Here is a 22,378-nt window from a genome sequence, read left to right on the forward strand (position 1 = left end):
CCTCAACGACATAAAACACGTTTTCAAACACAATGTAATAAGGAGAACAATATTACTAAATACAGAACCACTTACCCTAATAGTAATTTTATAGTTCTAATACTGAGGAGAAGTACTGTAACTACCAGAGCAGCGAGAACTAGGCATGCAATTTAAAGGATGTAACGTGGCTCCTGGAATTGACACCCACACATCGTTGCGATCCTTTCAATGCATTGAAAGGATCGCAACGATGCGACATGTCTAGAGGTCTAGGCCGGGGACCGTGGACGACTCAAAATTTAGTGAGCTCGCAGGCTCCGCATATAGTGAGCCTCGCGGGAGGAATTGGCGTTGCGAATCTGCACTGTTCGTAGTTTGCGTATGTGGTATTGGTGACGCCTCCCTGGCGGTTCCGCGAAGCTGCGTCGTTTCGTCTTGTTTTGATCGTCGATGCCTGCGCTGGTGTGCTGCAAGGTTGCCAGCCCGAATTTCGACTCGTATTCGGCTCGCCCACCTGAGCCTGTCAAGGTTCCTCCACGTCGAGGTTCCACCAGGTCGCTCAAGCGTTTTGGTGCATGTGCTCGACAGTGGTCGACTCGGAGCAATGGGTTGGCCACGGATGCGTTTGCGAAACCTACAAGATCGGTGTTCTGGTAATTTAATAGTGTGAGTGGGCAATGGCATCTTCCAGAGCCGCAGATGGAAAGCTTAGTGAAGAAAGACCTTTAAAGTGCTGAATTTTGTCACTGTGAAAGGCTTATCGAATTGCAGGGAAAATTGGACAGTCGACAAGGGTGCTGGTCAGAATGGGGGTATGCAAATATGGTACACTCCCTTTTACGCTCGCTCCCTCCTTGCTTTGAGTTGTGTGAGGGACTAGTTTACAATGCATCCACTGTCGCAGCGCTCAAGTGGAGGTGTTTGGAGCTATTCCTAGATTCTAGGGGTTCGCCTTCAAGTTTCTATGTCAATTTTCTTGAACTTGAAGCCCACAGCATCAGGGGTTTCTGATGTTGTAGCTTGTTGAGGAGAGTATCAGTATCTATTGTTGAAACTGATCCGGTGTCAAGAGCCCTTTGAGTTGCTGCATCTCTTAATCTCCCTTCAAGCATTCTTCTCTAGCCAGGTAAGTCTTGTTGGAAAAACCTCCCACCCTTTCGTCTCTACTTGGGATTCCCAAATGACCGTTTGAGATCCAACAGGCTTAATGACCACGCTGTAAGTGTGATGCTCGTGGGAGTCTGAAGCGATTGCTGGCTTCAGCTCCAGTGTGCTGCTTTTGGTTTTGGTATCCTGATGATTGCTAAAATATTCTGGTTTCTTTACTGAACTTCGTTTCGTGTTGAAAAGTAGGCGATCGGATTCTTTCAGACCGGTCTTTCTCTACTAACCCTACTCCGACCTTACAACATTCAGTTTTTGTTAAGCAGAAAAACATGTTCTCACGAATGTGTTCTGAGTACAGCTTGCTTACATGAGACTTAGTAAATTTAGAGACGTCGTGATTTCTCTAAAGGTTCTTCTATTCGATTTGGACAACAGTGATGCTTTTGTGTTTTACTGAGTTGGCACCTGACACCCTGCATCTGTAAATCATCTTCAATTGGAGGTTTCTATCTCACATGGAGCTTGTTGACATGGAACAGCTAATTTAGGGTTGAGAAGTTCATGCAGTCGTAACAGCCCGTGCTGTCAGTTCAGTCAGCTGTATGTGGTATGATTTTCTTTTTGTATTGCCAAGTGTTCTGGGCTGAATTAGTACGTTTTCCAATCTATTCGATTAGACGAGCATTCGCATGGTTGGTCACATTGGTGTGGTCTCTAAGTATACCATGTGTAAGAGTTGTTTTCTGAGCAACTGTAGCGCGCAGTGATTTTCAGAATCGAGTACAAACACTGGGAAGCAGAGCCTGGAAGATTGAATAATCCTGCACCGGAGTGGGATCAGGCATTTACAATTTGCTTGAAAAGCAGACGTCTCTCGGAACTGCCTACACTCAACGTGAGTTTTAAGGTATTTTATTTGGTTTGCCAAACATAGTCATTCAATTAAGTTTCCAAACAGTTGCTGGAGTACAAACACTGGGTTAAATAGCTGGAGTAGAAGAAATAGCCGGATCGTATGCATCGTGTAATATTTGGAGCTATGTGATCTTTCCTGCAGATCCAGGACCTCATCCTTCCTTCTGTAGATAGAACCGCAGATTAATCGACCTCTAATTAAAATTAAGTTACGATGAGTGCAGCCATATGCAACGGTCCAATTAAACCTTAGTCCTGCCAAAAAGAAGGTTCCTCCAAACTTGAAGATAAACAGGACGTGTATAAACGTCACTCATGAGTTTCTCTGGTTCAAACGTACATAGTTACTACAATATCGGTTTTAAGAGGTTCCCACGAGTTGCAACGCTGTAAGAGTGAAGAGATCGTCGGGGTACTCCTTTGTGAGTAGATAATTGTTCGCTTACATCGCCCTGCACGACGTATTTTCTGGAAGCACAGAATTCACATGATACAAGAGTTAAATGGGACTTCTTATAGTTTGCAACACACCTAGAAGGGCAGTTATATTAATCATCTTAGAAGGTATTTTACATTTTAGGCATTTTGACTATTGAAATGACACTTGAAGCGTATCGACGCATGACACTGTAGTTTAGTTCATATGACCGTAATTCCGTACTGTAGGATGTGTACGTTGGTCCTCTGAAACGATCAATAGAGTTAAAATAGCATACAAACAGTGGGTGATTTTGAGTAGTTCCGTGGACTTGACTTTCGTAATTGTTGATCACTGCAGTTACTGAGGAGGTTTGATCTGTTCCCAGAATGGTAGGGTACAAGGAGCTTTCTTTAAAAAAACATGAATAACTCAAATCTAGAGGGAAGTTGATTTAGAATTAGTTTGTACTCAAACATAATTTCGCATAGAGGTACTTGCTCTCTTCTGCACATTAAACAAGCCTGCATGTGATGTTAACTTTTAGTGAACTTTTGTGCAGCTAGAGAAGCACCCTTGCCTGAACCATTGGATCTGACCATTATGGGTACAAGGATGGAAAGAACGGATGCTCTTCTAGTGCTGGCCACGAACGCTGACGTCTACAATCGTTCTAGTCAGTTGGCCGAAGCTGGTAAAAAGCTGTACTGAACATCTTCTGATTAGATAACAACGCAATCTGAAGTTTTGTTCCATGGTGTTTCCGTACAACGCTTCATTTCTGTTACTCAATCTGATCTATTTATGAAACTAACTACAAAAAATCTAAACAAAACAATATAAAACAGAGAGCAGTGCTCAAGTGACACAAATCTAAGAAATTGCACTAGTTTAACTCTGACATGGACGAGACCAAGCGGAATTGTAACTGGAACGCGACCAAAGAGAGTCTGGATCAAATAGACTCTCTTTTGAACGAGATTGGATTAGCACCAACCAAAGAGAGTCAGGATTTAGAGTTCCAAGCTTGGTTGCAAAATTGTCAACACTCACTGGATCCTTCTGAATTGACTCCGAACCAATCACTGGATTTTCCTACGGCTAGAAAGTATCTCGATGCTAATGCCACCAAGGCAGTCATCCAGGAATCACAATACTTTGCACGATTCGCAGAAGGCCACAAGTTCTCACACGAGCTAGATTCTGCATCTAGTAGTCTAGCTCAATGGATCTATAATTCTGGCGTCAAGCAGCGGCTACCACCGAGTTCGAGTGACCCCTCTAGCGCTTCAGCATCGCATTCAGAAGTGAAGACTACGACAGGTTCTGAAATGGGGCTGCTCAGATGGACAGGGTCTCTATCTAGCGAGGACTTTGTGGAGCCTGAGGCTGCGCAGGGACGAGGAAAGCATCAGATGAAATCAGTGGGACTGGCATCGAAGAATCTTGTCTCTGAGCGTAAGCGGAGGAAGAAACTCAACGATGGGCTATATTCTCTTCGCTCACTGGTGCCCAAGATAAGCAAGGTAATTTAATATAGTCATACTACCGAAATTCCTCGGTTCTGCAGACTTTGAACCTCAGGATTTAATCCCGTCACAGTTTTATCGATGTTGACCTGGCAAGGAAACGTAGTGGGAATATCATCAACTGTGCCCCTTAATTACACTCCTGCGTAAATATTCATCTAATATTGTAGACGGCACAAGGCTACTATTACTACTGTAAGTAAGATGAAACTAAAATAACAACAGTATCTTAAAACTAAGTATTGGATTTTTGAGGTCTTGGATTTTTATCGGTGTTAGACGTAACCTTCCCTGACATCCAACAATTGGATACAAATTAGATTCAACTCATTTACCAAATCTGAAATGTATCTGAGGCTAGAGTTGTTGCTAACAGTAATATCATTACTACTGAGTGATGCATCTGCTAAACTTTGAGATTGATTCATGGACTTTACAGATGGACAAGGCGTCCATTATCGGTGATTCGATTGTTTACGTACAGGAGCTCCAACAACAAATCCAAACTATTGAGAAGGAGATTGCAGAAATAGAAGAAAAAGTGAGTTCTGCCAATTGTGTGGCAGAAGAAGACTCTGGTGGCTCTGGTGGCTCTGGATCTACGGAGTCCAAAGAGCATGCTGCAGGCAGGGGAACCTCACTTGAACAAGTTGTAGAGGTAGTTAAGCCAGTCATTGAGTTGAACAATACCGTCATGGCAGCCTCGAGTTCGTTAGTCGATCCTCAAGACCCAAGTCCAGGTCACTCTCCAACTGTGGAAATACAAATTCTAAACGTAAGTCAATACGTTTCGGAACTTCCTTCCTTTACTTCCTTCCTATTTCCCAGCTCAAGCGTTGCCATGGATGGCTGTTCATCGTCCACGCTGGTCTTCTCAAGTCTTCCCACACCATTGAGATCCGTCTCGGTTGTTTACAGATGGAAGTAGCTAAACTGGAAGAGCAAACCTATCAGCTGAAGACCACCTGCCAGAAAGGACTAGGAATCCTGGTGCAATTAACGCGAGCCTTGGAATCGCTGGACGTGGACATTTTAACTGCTCACCACATCGCTTTCCAAGACAACATGCACGACACATTCATCGTCGAGGTAAACACATGTGATTTTCACAACTTTGCAGTCCTTCTCCGTTGGGTTTCTGTGTGTGCATGGACCTGAGACCTGATGGCTTGGCCTTGGTGGCAGACGAGAGACTGCAGCACCAAGAAAGCCGAGCATGTGAGAAAGGCTTTGATGGATGCCGTTGCTCAACACGGGCTCACAGTCCTCGCCTCCAAGCTTCTGGACTGATCGCCATATCCTCCGCAATCTCCCCGTCTCCGCTGTTTTCTCAGCTGAGGTGGAACCCAAGTCTTGTGGTTTACAGCTTGTTTCTATTTGCCAATCTATAGCTCACATAATAATATAATATGATAGTCATATATCTACTTTTTGTATATATGTAAATTTGTGTGTGTGTGAAACCAGTCTTTTAGGCTATTGAATGGCTTTGATGAGAGTATTTCATCGGTAGTAATCTTTACTCATTAGAAGAGCGTAGAGTGAAAAGTTCTCTTGCAGAGGCGTTTGAAGAGCTGGGCATATATGAAACAAACAGAACGTTCTTGGCTGACGTAATTGTAAACGACTTTTGTGTAATTGATTGATTGTTAAAAATGATTTATTGAATTGTTGCAGGCTTTGAGTTTTGTGTTGATTGGGTTATGGTATTTTCTGGTGATAAGTTATGCATCACTGGTTGTAGGTCTTGGTTCTTTCTTTGCTTTATAAGATAGTGAGATATATAGTGAGATGGTATAAAATACGAAAAAATTAGATAAAATAATTATGACCATCTACTGAAAATATTTTTGTGCATTTCGATTTAAGTAAACATTAAATCAACAAACAACAAATTTATTTTAATTTTAATATAATTTTATTTTACTTTTCTTTTGTATAATTGCAAGATAACCCACTTACAGTGTTTCAACTATCACTATATTAAAATCAAAATAAAGATTCTCAAGAAAGACATTATTTTAAAAATATGTGGCATAATACAATATATACAGTATCACAATCTTATAAAGAGCTTTTGATGCTTTGTCATAATATATGAGGTAAATACTATAGTTAATGGTACTTTAAAAGAACAATTAAAAGGCAATTATAAAAGCATCAATAATAATCAACTAAGTAATTGATCCTCTTTTTCTAGGTTTATAATATTATTGATACTTTATAAGACCTATTAATGAGCTAAATATAGATCATAGATCAAAGTTTACAAGTATTTGGAAAATTAATACAAAATCACATATGGAAAAAGAAATAAACATAAAATAAATTTATTGTACTAAAATTTAAACAAACACACAAACATAACTATAGTTTTATCAAGCTAAGTACTTAAGTGTCTAAAATTATTAAATAATATATATTTTTTAATTATAAGTGCCCACCAAATAAAATATTCATTATGTTGTGGAGATATGATCTTTGGTTCCTTCAGCCTTTCTTTAGAATTTTTAGATACATATTTAACTCTATGCTAAGAAATCCCTCTACTATATATATATATATATATATATATATAAATACATATACATTAAATATAAGGTATGTTTTTAATAATTCTTATTTTAATATAATTATTATTTTAATAAGATAACTCAAGCAATAATATATTATATATTAATAGAAATTTTTATACCAAATACATACTACATTCAAAAATTTAAATAACTATTATTAGTTTTTTCAACATATTTTTTGAATTCATTTGTGTATCTATGTTCTTAAAATCAATAATAATATTATAATTATAATGATAATTAATATTTATGTACTTTATTTTGGAATTATACATTTAATTCTTTGTAATAATTTTAATTTTTTTTATGTATTGCATCAAACATGATACAAATATTTCTAAATCCTTTAAAAAAGCAAAATATCTATTTTAATATTTTTTCTATAGATTTTTTATACATTTATTAATTTATTTCTAACATATAGGATATTAGATCTAATTTGCATCATTGCATCTAAGAAATTGTCTATTATGCTTACATATGTAATATTAGTTTTTTTTTTTTAATATTTTAACTTTAATAATAAAATTATTTTTGGAAATAATATAAAATGAGATACTAAACAAGTATTTATTTATTTTTCTTTTATCATGCTAAGATGCAATATATATATTAATACATCTTCTATACAAAATCTAGAGTATATATTTTATTTGATATGTATTAACATCAATATCTAAAACTCTCTTAAAAACTTCTAAATGTTCTATATCAAATTATCTATTAAATCAAATGTTTGACATATCTATATCATTTATTTTCTTTTGTTATAACTAACATATTATTAATGCACAATACAATTGTATTATAGTCTTACAAATTAGCTTTATGCAATTGTTTGTTTAATGAGTCTAATTTGACTTATGTAATATTTAGTTTGTCTATATAGCTAAATAAGGATATATTTTATTTTTTATTTTTAAGATTTGAACATATATATATATATTAACATATAATTTATAATAATAATAGTATATGTAGAAAAAACCTTATTATGTTCTAAATGTTAAAAGCAAATTTGTACTAAGACATAAATCCACTTTGGTGTTGAACCAATTCTACCTCCAATACTATATATTTGATACTTAAGTCAAATACCAAATCAATATTAGTCTAGCTAAATATTGGAAGGTAGACTTATCTTATTATGTTATAATAAGACTATTTAATAAAAAAAAGAATTCTATATTATAAAAGAGCTTATTTTAAAACATAGTAGAAAATTACTTTAGAACCATAAATAATAATTAAAAAGGAAGTAAAACTAATAAGTGCCAATCTTGTCTTTTTTAAAAAGAGCTTATACTTATTTTGTAAGACCATAAATAAGGCAAAACAAGGTAGATAAGTAATATTAATATTATAGGAATCTTTAGATAGAAGTAAAAAATAGCAATAAAAAAAAAACTAATTAGCTAAAACTTAGGTTGATACCTACAAAGGACTTGTTATGAACCAAAGTCAAAACAAGACTTTGAGGCACAAAAGTGCACGCCTATAGCAAATACGGCTTTCTTTTGTCAATCAAAGTAGAATTAAGATTAGACTTGATAAAGTTTTTATGAGAATTACTTTTGATGGATTTAAAAGCATATTCACTTTGTGAGAGCTTTGCAAAGTCATGATTGTTTTGGTTAACTTTTTTTTATGTTGAATAAAAATGAAATTTTATTTTAGTACATTGTATAGTTTTTGTAGCAAAAATTTAAGTGAAATTTGGTATATTTGTGAATTTATTTGTGTTGAATATGTATTATAAATTTTAGCTTAATTGGATGGTTAAATCAAATTTAAGTGAAATTTAATTGCTCTAGGATTTCAAAAATTGGATTTTGAAGGTCAATGAGGGTTTTTTAGATTTTGAAAAGTTTGCAAGTCAAATTAGAAAAAAATCTTTGTATGCTAGTATTTGACTAATATTTTTACATTATCGCAAAATAATAAAAAAAAATTAATACCTCAAAAGTGAGATATTAAAGCTAGAGGTTTTGCTTTGAGATTAGAGAAAAACTATTGTCATGCAAGGGATTTAGGAGTATTTTCTTCCATTGTGTAAATTAGATTTCCTTCAAAATTTATAAGTTATTTCTTAACTAGTAAATTAAGTTATATAGAAGTTTGAATTAAGATCAATGGTTAATATAATAATCATTAAAAATTGAAATCTACTAAAATATTTAATTATAATTTTATTAAAATTTATTAGAGTTTATTTAAGCTTTGTTTGATATTTTTAGGATTTTTTTATGATCGTATTAGGATTCAATAAAAAATTAATTGAAATTATATTAGGATTTTTTAAATATTTAATTAGGATTTATTTATAATTTATTTATAATTTATTTAGGATTTCTTATTATTTCTTTAGGATAGTTTATTTATTTATCTGAGATTTACTCCTATTAGAGATGATTATTCCTAAGGTATTAGCCAACTTTGTAATTAGCAAAAAGAAAGTCTAAAAAATAATGCCAGTTCTAACTAAAAGAATAATACATGCTCTTCATTTGACTTATAAGAAAGTTGTGGTTAAAGTTTAGAAGGACTTGAGATGCTTCTATAAAGTATTATTCTTTGATTAAAAAGATAATAATTTCTACAAAGAGGTAGAAGAAGCCACTCAAGTTGTAAGAATTATGGATGGATTAACAATAGAACTAGACTACATTAACAAAAGAAATAAGACAATGGAGAAGTTAAAAATTATTTGAATGGTAAGTGAAAATTCTTTAAAGCACAAACTGCTAGTACAATTCAATCTCCAATTAATTAAAGATTTTAATTTATGTAAAATAGATTAAAATTAAAAAAATAGAATTATAATTTATAATATTTAAATAAATTTTTAATTTAACATTAGAAATTAATATTAAATAAAGACTTTATTATGCACTAATATATAGATTAAATTGTCACTAGATTAAATATTAAGATATAAGTAATCAAAAAATATAAGAAATTATTTCTTTATTCTTTCAACTGATGTATATTAATATTTCTTCACTCTATTAAGTTTTCTTACAAAATAGATTAAAATAAATTCTATGAATATGTTTAAATAATGGAATGTCATCTTTCTGTCTTCATTGTTCTTTCTTTCTAAGAAGTTATATTCTAAGAATATTATATTTTCAATGACGTAAGAAAAATAAAAATCCAATTTACTATGAATAATTAATGAAGACTAGTAATATTTAAAGAGTCTCTAATCTTTTTTTCTTTTTAATAGATATTATATTTACTTCTTGAATATTGATTTTTTTCTTTTTTTTCTTTTTCTTTCTTTTTTACTTCTTTGATGTATATTTTTTTTTGTGTATATTCTTTAACTTCTTGTGCTTAATAGATTAATTAGAATATGCTTATATTATTAGAATTTTATCTTTCTTAATTAAAATAGATTTATCTTTTTTCTATAAAAAATGTAAGTTTGTTAGAGATTGTAGATTTTTTACTTCTAAACCAATGTTGTTTTTAGAAGTAGTTTTTTATTCTTGATGCATCTTATTATTAGTGATATATATATTTATTCTATTATATACTTATGGCAAAGTTTAAAGAATTAAAAGATATATAAGTAGAAATTTTAGAATAAATTAAAGAATTGTTGTTTGAAATACATCAACTCACTTTATTATAAAAAAAAATATTAAGATTGGTTAGAAAAAAGATGTAAAGATGGTTGGAGCTATTTCAATATCTACTTTTATAAAAGTAGCTCCTCTTATAGTAGAGCATCTTACAAGCATCACAAGTATTGTCAAAAAATCAAAAATTGTGTTCTTATAAAGTTTAATGGTATAAAATCAAAGTTGTGAGGATTTATCAATTGAATGAAATTGATGTTTTAGCTTCAAATTTAAATCTACCTAAATTAAGATTACTAGCCGGATTTACTAAAATATTACTTTTAAATTATTTCTTATCATAATTTTTCTATAGATTATAATATAAGTTCAAAAAGTTGATATTAAACTTATTTGATCTTTAAATATTGGATCAAGCAATTCAATTTGTTGTAATATGTGATAATTGACTTTTTGAGTTTTGATCAAAGAATTATATAAGTACACCAAAACATCATTATGATTTTTGTACTACACCAATATCTCCTTAATACATACATTTTAAAGTAAAAGATATGCAAATAGATACAATATATTCTAAATTTCTAATTGAATAAGAAAAATCTTTGTGCCATCAAGAAAGATTGTATTTATATTGTGGAGTACCTAAATATAATACTTAATATTTTTATAAAAAAAATGCAACCATAGAATAAGAAGTATATCTATTAAAAAATAATAATGTGTCAAAAAATAAGTTTTCTTAGTTAGAATAGAAATTAAAAAGCTAGATTCTTATATATCTTATAATAATCATATTCTATTTTTAAACCTTCTTCTTGATTTACAATAGATATTTGTTAGGAATTAAAAATTATAAAGTCTTTTTCTTATTAGAATCATGAGTCTTAACTTATTTTTTAAATGAAGTATTTATTAAAAATCTTAAAATATTATTAATAAAAAAAACTAAATTAGTACATATAGAAGTTATAGATAGTTGATTTTTGTCTTTTAGAGATACTTTTAATGAAATCATTTCTACACATGTAACAAAAAATGGCCATAATATCTTAACAATATTTAATATCAAAATATCTTTTATTAATTTAGTATGTTTGGATTAATTTTGATTGCAAAAGTATAATCTTTAAATAGATTGGATTTCTTATAACCTTAGTTTTTTTTCATAGTATATTTAAGGATATTTTTTAAAAAATAATAAGAAATAAGTCTTAAATAATTAAATCTTTATTTATAGAAGTAAGAACATTTATTAGCATTATTGTGTTATAACATGGCTATAAAATAATTGAATTCATGAAAGTTAATAATCTAAATAAGATTTATTGAAAATATTATGAAATTTAATTTAAGAATTATAGATAAATAATAGAGAAGTAGTAGAAATTTTAGTCTATATTTTTTTTTGTTAAAAGAGCATTAATTTGGGAGGTTTTGAATTTATAATAACTTTATGCAAAATTAGGATGAGATTTAATAAAATTGACCAATAAAAATTAAAGTTAGAATTATATTTCAAATAAATTTGTAAGTTTTGGTACATATCTAAAAATAATATTTTTTAGATTTGTGAAATTAATTGTGCTAAATATATATAATAAATTTTGAATAAAAATAAACAATCAAATTAAAAATTATTAGAATTAAAGTAGATACATGTTTTTAGAATTAGAGATTTAAGGCCAAGTAAGGATTCTTTAAGATCTAAAATAATTTATTAGCTAGATTTAAGTAAAAATCAGTATAATAGAAAAAACCATAAATAAAAAAAATTGTAAAAATTTTGAGAGTAAATAAATAATTTTTCAAGACAAAGATATTGGATTTAAGAGCTTAATGTTAAGGCCCTTCAATTCTTAAGAAAAATATTTCATCTTTTTCTAAATTTGCATGTATAATTTTTATATAAATTTCTTGCATATGTTGTAGATTAGGATTTTAAAATTATAAAAAAATCTTAGGTAAAATCAATAATTAAATAAGAAGTTTCTACGGTTTTATTTTCTTGTTGGATTTATTTAGGATTTAGTTAAGGACTTTCTAGGATTTATTTGAGATTTGGTGAATATTTTATTAGAATTTAGATAGGATTTCTTTAGAATTTAGTTAAAATTTATTTAGATTTTTTTATTTTTATTTTTAGAATTGATTAAGATTTAGTTAGGTTTTGATTAGATTTTAGTATCAAAGATATGAAGCTTGAAGAGAGGAATCTTCAATACACTCTTTTGTCATTCAAAGAACTTAAAAGTCACTCAAAGATGCTATAGTATTAAACTAGAATAGCTATAGCCAAAGACAAGAAGACTAAAAAGTTTTAAAACAAGACTAAAGACTCGAAAGGCATTGACAAGAGTAAAGAAGACTTCACTCTTGCTTCCATATATACTCTTAATTAGGAGCTATGTGGCGGTGTCTTATAGGACCTCCAAAATGTATTGAGTTTGTAAGACACATATTTTGACTTGCAAGGTAAGTTTTCTATATGTGCATTGTCGTATTGTGTGTATTCTTGCTTGAGAACGCACCAGGCGCCTAGCTATGGAAGGTAAGTAAAAATATAAGAACAATCCTACCAATTCTAATAGAATCTTAAATAACCTTAAATAGACCTTAATAATCTTAATCAAAACTTGACCAATCAATAATAAATTTTAAAAGAAGTTATAAAAGAAATACAAAGAAGTTCCAAATTAATTCCAATGAATAATAACAAGAAATCTTTAAAAATATAAAAATAAATCTATAAAGAAATAAAAAGAATCTCAAAAAATACTAAAAATAAAAACCTTAATATAATCCTAATTAAAACCTTAATTAAATCTTAATCAAATCCTAGGTCAAATCTTACGTCAAATCTTAATTAATCTTTAACTAAATTCTAAGTCAAATTTTAATTAAAACCCTAATGAAATCCTAAATCTTAGACAAATCCTATACTAGTTCTAAACCAAATCCTAAGAAAATCCTATACCAAATCCGAAACCAATCTTAATCAAATCTTAGATTTTAAACAAAGTCTTAACAAACTCTATAGCAAATAGAACATCAATAATTAATAATCGAACCATTGATATCAACTCAAATTTTGCACACTTTTTAATATCTTAGTTAAGAACAAGCACAAAAAAGATGAAATCAATCACATGACCAATTAAGAAAAAAAAAAAGATAATCTAATTGGATATTAGATGGCCTCCTACTCCAATCTGAATGTTGAACTTCCACATAAAAATATTTCACTTCAATCTAATTGATAGATTGCTGAAGATCTTAAAAATATTCACTGACTTTTAAACTCCAATTTTTGACACTTCAATCTACAAAAACCTTTATACACATCAATTTAACCATTTAGTTGACTTCAAAATTTGCATATATATTAATAATTAAAACATCAATACACTATTCAAAATTCATCCATATTTACACCATCCAATTCAAGAAACCCTCAAATTTATAAACATATTTTTATTTCATAAAAATCTAAATCAACCAAGAACATAATTAACTTTAGAAATCCCTCAAAAAATCAATATTGACTTGATTGACATATTATCAATGCCTAAAAATCTTTTCTTTAATTTACAAAAAACTACTATAGATTGTTTAGGCCCATGGTTGTATGATTGGAAGGACAATGGAGAATTTATCCAATGGTTAATAAACCACCTTGATTCTACTAGAGAATATTCGATAAACTTTTTAGAAGGATTTGTAACCTATCAAGAAGAAGAAGAGGACTTAAATTTAGCCACATTAGTAGATGAAATCTAATATAAAGATGTTTTTTAATTAGACATGGATGGTACCCAAGTCAATGTTCTAAAAATGTTATTGGACAAAGAAGAATTGAATCCATCTATTTATTTTAAAAAAACCTCAACCAAAATAATTGCTTGTAATGAAAGAATACTCTATCCACCAATTCTAAAGGATTGGTGCAGAGGACCTACTGAACAACCGCATATTCAAGAGATAGATTGAAAAACTTTGGATGTCTCTTATAATAATGAAAAACAAAGACTTACTAAGATTGGTTCTCAATTAACAGACAAAGAGATAAGCCATTATAAGTCTCTGATTATGCAATATCGAGATATTTTTCCTTGATCTTATAAAGATCTCAAGGAAATTCCTCTAGAAGTAGTCCCATATAGAATTCTTCTACTACCTAATTCCATCCTAGTAAGGCAAAAGAAATGTTGAATGAATCCTACTTTGCAACTAATAGTCAAGGCCAAATTGGAAAAAAATTTGTAAGCTGGTTTCATCAAACCAATAGAAATAACTAATTGGATTTTTCCTATGGTATTAGTGAAGAAAAAAATAGAAAGCTTTGATTTTGCATAGACTATAGAAAATTAAACCAATGCTTTAAAAAAAAAACACTTTCTTTTATCCCTTATAAATATTATTTTAAAGGAGGTAGCTAGCCATAAACTTTATATATTTATAGATGGATACTCAAGATACAATCAAATTTCCATCTCTCTAAAAGACTACCATAAAATAACATTTACAATTCCTTGGAGAACCTTTGTCTATGTAGTCATGCCTTTTGGACTTTGTAATGCTTCGTCCGCATTTCAACAAGCAATGATCTATGCCTTTTTTAATTTGTTACACAAATCAATGATCATTTTTTATCGATGACTTTAGTACACAATCTGCTAAAGTAGCTCTCAATTTGGATAAGATCTTTGTTGCAATGCAACGTGGAGTTTTACTAGGCTATGTGGTTTTCAAGAACAAAAGAGAATTTGATTCGGAGAAAGTAGAAGTAATTATGAATCTTCAACCTCTGTTAATTGTAAAAGAAGTATAAAGGATCTTAGGTCACATGGATTGATACCTTGATATTATTCATGATTATTCTACTAAAGCCCTATCTATAACTAAACTTCAACAATAAACAGTCAAGTTTGAGTGCACTCAAGAATGCCAACATGCATTTGATCAACTGAAAAGGGATCTAAGTTCTTACCCGATATTGAGACCACCAAACTGGGATGAAACATTCCATGTATATTATGATGCTTCATTTATTATGGTAGGTAGTACTTTATGTCAATCATCAAAGGAGAAAAGGAAAGACTATCCAATTACTTATGTAAGCAAGCAACTGAATGCAACTAAAAGAAACTATAGTATAATTGAGAAGGAGTGTTTGACTATGGTTTTCTCAGTAAAAAAAAATTTGCTATTATCTCTTGTTGAATCCAATAGTCTTCTTTATAGACCATATGGCCATTAAATACTTAATAAACAAGGCAGATTTGAGTGGAAGCATAGCTCGATCGATTTTACTCTTAAAAGAATTTGACTTTACTATAGAATACAAGCCTAGTAGAATACATAATTGAGCAGATCATTTGTCATGGTTGTTCAAGAATCTTAATTCCACATCCTTGAATGATAGCCTTATAGATGAACATCTCTATACCATCTCATCAATCCCAATTTGATATTTTGATATCATCCAATTCTTGACAATGCTACAATTACCAGAAAACTTATTCAAAAATAAACGACGAAAGATTAAGGTGAATAGTAGACACTTTGCAATGATAGGAAACAAGTTTTATTAAAGAAGAATAGATGGAATTCTTTAATGTTGTATAATAATTAAAGAAATATCAACCATTCTAAATGCATGCCATGATAATGTATGGACAGGTCACTTTTTAGGCATGTTAACAGGCGAAAAGGTGCTTCGGGCTAGTTATTACTGGCTTAATATGTTTGGAGATATCCATGACTATACAAAATGATGTGATATATGTCAATAATATACAAGAGATGACCTTCATATGAATTTACTCCTCAAAGTGTCATTGCTATTAGTTCCCTTTGAAAAATGGATAATTTATTATATTCAAGAAATTTATCATAGTTCTTCTAGTTGTAAAAAATACATCATTGTAGCTATCGAATATCTAACCAAATAGACTGAGACCAAGGTAGTAACAACAAATGTTGCTAAGATTGCAGCTAACTTCCTCTTTAAAGAGATTTTCACTCAATTTGGTTGTCTCAAGATATTGATTAGTGATAGAGGTCAATACTTTTTGAACAAAGTAATGGAAGGGGTTACAAAGTGGTTCAAAATTAACCATCAAAAGACAACATCCTATTACCTTCAAACCAATAGCCATACGAAAAGAGTAAATCAGATTCTTATGAATATCTTGAAGAAAACCGTGGTGGATGCAAAACAAGATTAGGATATTAAACTCTCTGCTATCTTATGGGCTTATAGAACCACCTTTAAGGTTACTACCCAAGCTACACCTTTTTCTTTAGTCTATGGATTAGAATCCATCTTGCCAATTGAGTTGGAAATTCTATCTCTCAAGATTGCTATCAATGAGAAACTTTCCTACAATGAATCCTTAAAAGAATACTTAGAATGGTAAGAATATTTAAATAAAATACATAAAATAAGTGCCCAATATATAGAGGCTATTCAAAAGAGGCACAAAATTTTCTTTGATAAAAGATACAAAAATCAAGTTCTTCAACATAACATGTTGGTCCTACTTCAAGATGCTAGAAAGCTTGACTTTTTGGGTAAGTTTGATGGGCTTTGGCTAGGTCCCTATCTAGTCAAGAAAGTCTTTCTGAATAATTATGTCTAATTACAAACCTTAAATGGAGAGGACTTTCTAACTCATACTTCTAAGAACAGAAGCAAGGAGTACAAAACTTAAAAATTAGAATTTTACTATTGTCTTGTATTTACTAACCAATTTCTAAACTTAAATGTTGGAATTTCTCCATGTAGACATTCACCATGATCGTAAAGAATTTAGAAGTTTTGACATTTAAAGTTGACCAACAACCTACTACTATCAAATAGTTTAAAATAGTTTCTAATAACATCGACTTGTACATACAAAAAGCCAATTGAGTCTGAGAATGAATCCAAATCCTATGACTTTACAGATTGGTACTATCTTATTGTAGATTCATGGGAAAAAAAAAAAAAAAAAAAAAAAAAAAAAAAATCTATAAAATAGATATAATAGTATGATTCTATATTCATGATAGTGTTACTTTTGGGCCTCCTCTCACCTAATTAAGAGGGCTTAGGTGGTTGAACTCCCTCTCTCTTTTCATCTTCTTATAGCAAAGCCATGGAAAAATGTCCCCCCATCTTATGAATGCAAATCTTCTTCTTTAAACTTGTACGGTCTCGATTTTAACTCACTCAATCTATCTCTTTTTATTTTATTTTTGTGAAACTTTGTAAGAAAATTCTACTCACTCTTAGTTTTGTAACACCATAAGGCATGTTTGATTTGAAGTTGTGACGAATTTTTGGCAAGTTTTCAAGATGGCAGGGATCTATTGCCTTGGCAGAGTAGAAGCATTGGCTTAAAAAATCTATAACTCGGTGACCTCTGACTCAACTTTATTTTGGATTTTTGAAATGAATGCAATCAAAAGTTTAGTTTATTAAAAAATTTAAATCACTAATTTTCAAGCTATATAAAAATTTTAATGAATTTTTAAATGCAAAAGAATCTGCTACATTGGTAGTTTTGAATAATTAGATTTGAAAAAATTTATCTTAGTATTTACCTACATTTTTGTATTGAAATTTATAAAAAAATAAACTCTACTAAGTGCGGTTTTAGGAAAAATTATATTTTTCAATTTTAAACTATTAACCGATTTTTAGTAAATTTTTCAATAGAAGAAGATGTGCTGCTTAGGTAGCTCAAATCACCTTGCTTTGAAAACACATATCTCGGACGTCAAATCTCGGAGCACCATGAAATTTGGTAGATAGGAACAACTCTAAGTCAACCTTAACCACAAAAAATTCAAGTACATAAGAGTTGTAGGACAATGTTGACAAATTTCCGAACGACAAGGGATCTACTGCCTTCAACTTAACATGTTCTAAGTAAGTTTTCCTTCCCTAATCACCCTCTAATCACATCCTTTAGTACCTAAATTTCTATATTATCACTCATTTTTCTTATTATCATTAATTAATGTTGTTTAATAATTTTAAAGAACTTTTTACCTCACTCTAGAAATTAATCTTAGATTCTTATCTTTCTATTCATTTTTACTCTTTAAAGATAAAATAAAAAATAAAATAAAATAAAAATTAATATGATCTTTTATTATTTTCTTGTTTCTTTTAACCTTAATCTTTAAATTTTTTCTTTTAACCTTCAACTTTTACTTTCCTTACTTTTGAACTTTCACTTAACTTTTAATTATTAATTCTAACTTTAATTTTAATTTTAATTTTAATTTTTTATTTTATAATCTTTCAACTTTCATCTTTTATCTTAAAAATCTTAACATCATATTAGTACTGAACTTAAATATTTAAGGCTATTTATTATTGAATTTCTAATTCTAAATGAAATTTTATCATCAAAACTTCATTTGTAGATAACTTCCTATATAGAACTCTTATTTACATAGTTAATACCATCTTAGAAAGTCCTAGACTAGCACTCTAGCATGGTATTCATTATTTTTTATTTTATTTTATTCTAATTCATAATTTTAGAGTTTAAATTTGATGGGATAAATCTTGGAAGGTACTTAATTAAATGAATTACAAATGCTAAAAATTAAATCATAAAATGTGTAACTAACTTGTTGTGTTGTTGGATTAATTTTGATTATTATATCATTTTTTTCCTATCTTATATATGATTTGCATCTCCACATCAATTAATATTGAGCTCTAATCTAAGTTATAATCTAATTAAATCAAATTTAAGTGACGATAGAAAAATCCACTCACATACCATTTTAGTAAAATAAATTACTATCATGAATATAGAATCATATAAGTCTGAGACTAGAAGATCCATAATAAAATCCATAGAAACAAAAGACTATAATTATTTTGGAATTAGTAATGGCTAAAGAAGTCCATAAGGTCAATAACAAGGATTTTTGGATCTTGAACAAATATCATATGATTGTACAAAGTTTTTAACTGCCTTCTTTATTTGAATCCACCAAAAATCTCTAGGTATTAGCTTCAAAGTCTTATTGTATCCAAAATATTTGGCTATTGAAAAGTCATGATAAACTTGAAGAATACATAATTGTGCTTTATCTTTTGGTATGTATAATCATCCTTTAAAATAAAGTAGATTATTCTTGAAATCAAACTTCAAAGTATTATGAGACTTAGAAGAATTATTCTTGATATCATAAATAAGAGAATCAAAAGACATACTTGATTAAATTTGCTTGACAAAGGTTGAATCAATAGTTAATGTTGATTTTATTTCTTAAAGATGAAAATGCTTCGACGTGAAGAAAATCATTCTTTGTTAATCAAAAATAATATATATATATATTTTTTTTTGGTACAAGATAAGAATATACAAAAAAGACATCTAATAAACCTTGTTATTGTTCAAGTCTATAGGTGATTTTGAAATCAAATCTTTGTAAAGACATACTCCAATGAACTTGGCAATGATTCAAAATATGTGCCGAAATGAAGTACTCAAGGTTCTTGTGATTTTTATATACAATAACTAGATTAGAAGCATCTTTTAGATAATAATGCCATTCTTGAAATGAATCTAAAATTGCAAGAAGCTCTTTGTTGTAAATCCATTAGTTAATCTTAGTTACTAAAAATTTCTTAGAATAAAAAACAACTTGGTAGAGCTTATTATTTGCTTCCATTTGTAATAAAATAAAATCCATAAGAAAATCTATTGTATTTTTTTCTATAAAAAATACCTTAAAAAAATCAATGTGATACAAAATTGGTATAGAAATAAATGTTCTCTTAAAGGCTTCAAAAAATATTTTTGCTTCTTTGCTCCACTCAAGTTTGTCTTTACATGTCAAATATATAAGAGGAGCCATAACTTGAGAAAAGTTTTTGATGAAGATTTAATAATAATTAGCAAATCCTAAAAAATATTACACATCTTTGACTATTTTTGGGACCTTCCAATGTATGATAGACTAAACATTCTTAAGATCCATTATTAATATTTTGTTGGAAATGATATATCCTAAAAAATCCACTTGAGTAGTGTAGAATATATACTTTTTCATCTTTGCATATAATCTTGTATCTCTAAATTTTTGTAACACATGACAAACTTAAAGTTCATATTTTTTTATATTTTTAGATTAGATTAGAATATTGTTTAAATAATAGACAACAAAATCATCAAAAAAACTCATAAAAGACATCATTTTTGAGACATTAAAAAATAATTGGTGCATTTGTGAGTCCAAAAGGCATGACATTATATTTGAAATGTCAATATCTAGTTTGAAAAGTAATCTTTTATTCATCTCTTTCTTTAATACAAACTAAGTTGTATGCTCTTTGTAGATTTATTTTTATACAGATCTTTTTTTAATTGAATTGATAAAGAAGTCATAAAATCAAAGATACGGGATACTTATTCTTCATAGTGATTTTGTTAAGTTCTTAATAGTCTATGCACATTTGCAGAGATCTATCTTTTTTCTTTATACATAAGATAGGAGCTCTTGTTGGAGATTTCAAATGGTGTATAAAATTCTTAGCCAAGTTTTTGTCAATATATTCCTTTAATGCAGTCAACTCATTTTGCAATAAGCTCTAGATTGATTTGAATGGTGGTTGAGTTATTTCTTATAGATCAATTAAATAATGATAGGATCAATGCTCTAAAAGAATATCTACATTTTTCTTTTAAAAAAATTCTAAAAATCTTAATATTGGCTAAAAATACCACTTCATGTCTTTCCACCATCAAAAATGGATGTGGCATATATAGCAAAAGATGGGCCTTTTTTTGCTGTATGTATTAAAGCTCTTACACTTATTAATAAGGGTTTGGATATACAAGGCTTATCTATTTCTACTTCACTATCAAAATTTTGGATTAAACTATAAAAAAAGCTAAGATTACAAGAAATCCAATCTATTAGAAGATTGTATTTTTTTAACCATGATAATCATAAAATATATAGATTAAATCGAAATTTTATCATATTAAATATTACTATACTATTATGATCTTTAATTTTTATATTTAAAGAAATAATTTGATAAGTAACATCTTTAAAAGATAATAAATAACCATCTATAACTTAGTGAAGGATTTAAAACGTATCATATTAATTTATATTAGTTTTTGCCTTGATAAATAAGTTAATAAAAACTTAGAAGATTCCATCATTACTTGACTTATTCCTCTTCAATCAAATATTTCTTCTTAACACCTTTCAAATAATCAATTGTTGCATGCAATGACTTGAGTAATAAATTGTTCCAAAGATTTTGCTTTTGGTATTGTTAATAAAAAAATCTTTGATGTAATCCTTCAATTCATATTAAAATTGATTGATGAGCACTTTGTCATTTAAATCCACATTGCAGATGAGATTTTAGAATTCATCAATATATATAGTAGCTATTTGTGATTTATAAAATAAGAGTTTGATCTGTGTTATTCTTTTTCAATCCTTCTCTTTGAATATGGCCATAAATACTTCTAAAAATGAATTTAAATCATAAAAGAATTTTGAATCATTTCCTATCAAAGATATAAATAAAAAGAAAGCACTTTCATATAGAAGTGCACTTATAAATCCAATTTGAATAAATCCATAAGAGTATTGGAAGGAATGCAACCTTAGATAGAGCTAGACTTATTACAAAAATCTTCAAAATTTTGATCTTGTTCCATCAAACTTCTTAAGCATACTAATCCTTATCCTTATTGTATTTGTAGAATCAAAACTTCTTAAATTTAGTTCTGAGATTGATTTACTTTCTTTCTTTAAGTGTAGAACTTTTTGATGTAGACTTTGAATTTCTTCTATAGATATAGGATTAATATTTCCATAGTTGGCACTCGTGATGCACAAAATTTTTAGCCTAAAAATATTGAGAAGTTCTTGAAGTTCATCAATAGTTACAAATCTATTCTTACTTCTACCAAGTGTAGCATCTATGATGTTTCCTTTCCTTTCAAACAACTTAAAAAATCCATAATTCAAATTAAAAGAGAAAAATCCACAATTTTTAATATCTAATGAAAATTTCTACAAAAAGAAATAATTTTCTCTCTTTAAAGAAGATCATTGTTAGAAGACTAAATAATTTTTTTAAAGGTAGATAATCCACAACCTTCAAAACACAACGATAGAAGTGAAAAAATCCACTCATTTTTAAAACAAAATAAGAGCAATGAATTAACATTCTTGTCAAATTATCAATGATATGAAGCTTGAAGAAAGAAATCTTTAATA

General features: G+C 29.2%; 1 protein-coding gene across 11 annotated transcripts; it reads left to right on the forward strand.

Moving 5' to 3' along the window:
• The first annotated feature begins 216 nt into the window (after nt 1–216).
• Nucleotides 217–5,619, forward strand: LOC112292639 (transcription factor ABORTED MICROSPORES). Of its 11 annotated transcripts, none has more exons than XM_073539207.2 (8): nt 217–1,108; nt 1,629–1,696; nt 1,854–1,984; nt 2,985–3,116; nt 3,271–3,948; nt 4,391–4,726; nt 4,870–5,040; nt 5,137–5,619. In XM_073539207.2, exons 5-8 carry the CDS (start codon nt 3,325–3,327, stop codon nt 5,239–5,241), a joined length of 1,236 nt encoding a protein of 411 aa, XP_073395308.1. In that variant the 5' UTR covers nt 217–1,108; nt 1,629–1,696; nt 1,854–1,984; nt 2,985–3,116; nt 3,271–3,324; the 3' UTR covers nt 5,242–5,619. The 11 variants fall into 11 exon arrangements, with proteins under 11 accessions (XP_073395308.1, XP_090112292.1, XP_090112289.1 ...); XM_090256163.1 differs by having other exon boundaries at nt 237–1,108; nt 1,854–1,996; XM_090256165.1 differs by having other exon boundaries at nt 288–1,108; nt 1,864–1,996.
• The last annotated feature ends 16,759 nt before the right edge of the window (nt 5,620–22,378 follow it).

Source organism: Physcomitrium patens, chromosome 15, assembly GCF_059467195.1.
Source record: "Physcomitrium patens ecotype Gransden chromosome 15, ASM5946719v1, whole genome shotgun sequence".
In the NCBI taxonomy this organism is placed as follows: domain Eukaryota; kingdom Viridiplantae; phylum Streptophyta; class Bryopsida; order Funariales; family Funariaceae; genus Physcomitrium; species Physcomitrium patens.

Bases quoted from the DNA above. Each gene is read 5' to 3' on its own strand.
- LOC112292639 (XM_073539207.2), top strand. From the start codon at position 3,325: ATGGACGAGACCAAGCGGAATTGTAACTGGAACGCGACCAAAGAGAGT. The intron at 4,727-4,869 runs GTAAGTCAATAC...GGTTGTTTACAG, and splicing joins TGGAAATACAAATTCTAAAC to ATGGAAGTAGCTAAACTGGA. The intron at 5,041-5,136 runs GTAAACACATGT...CCTTGGTGGCAG, and splicing joins ACGACACATTCATCGTCGAG to ACGAGAGACTGCAGCACCAA.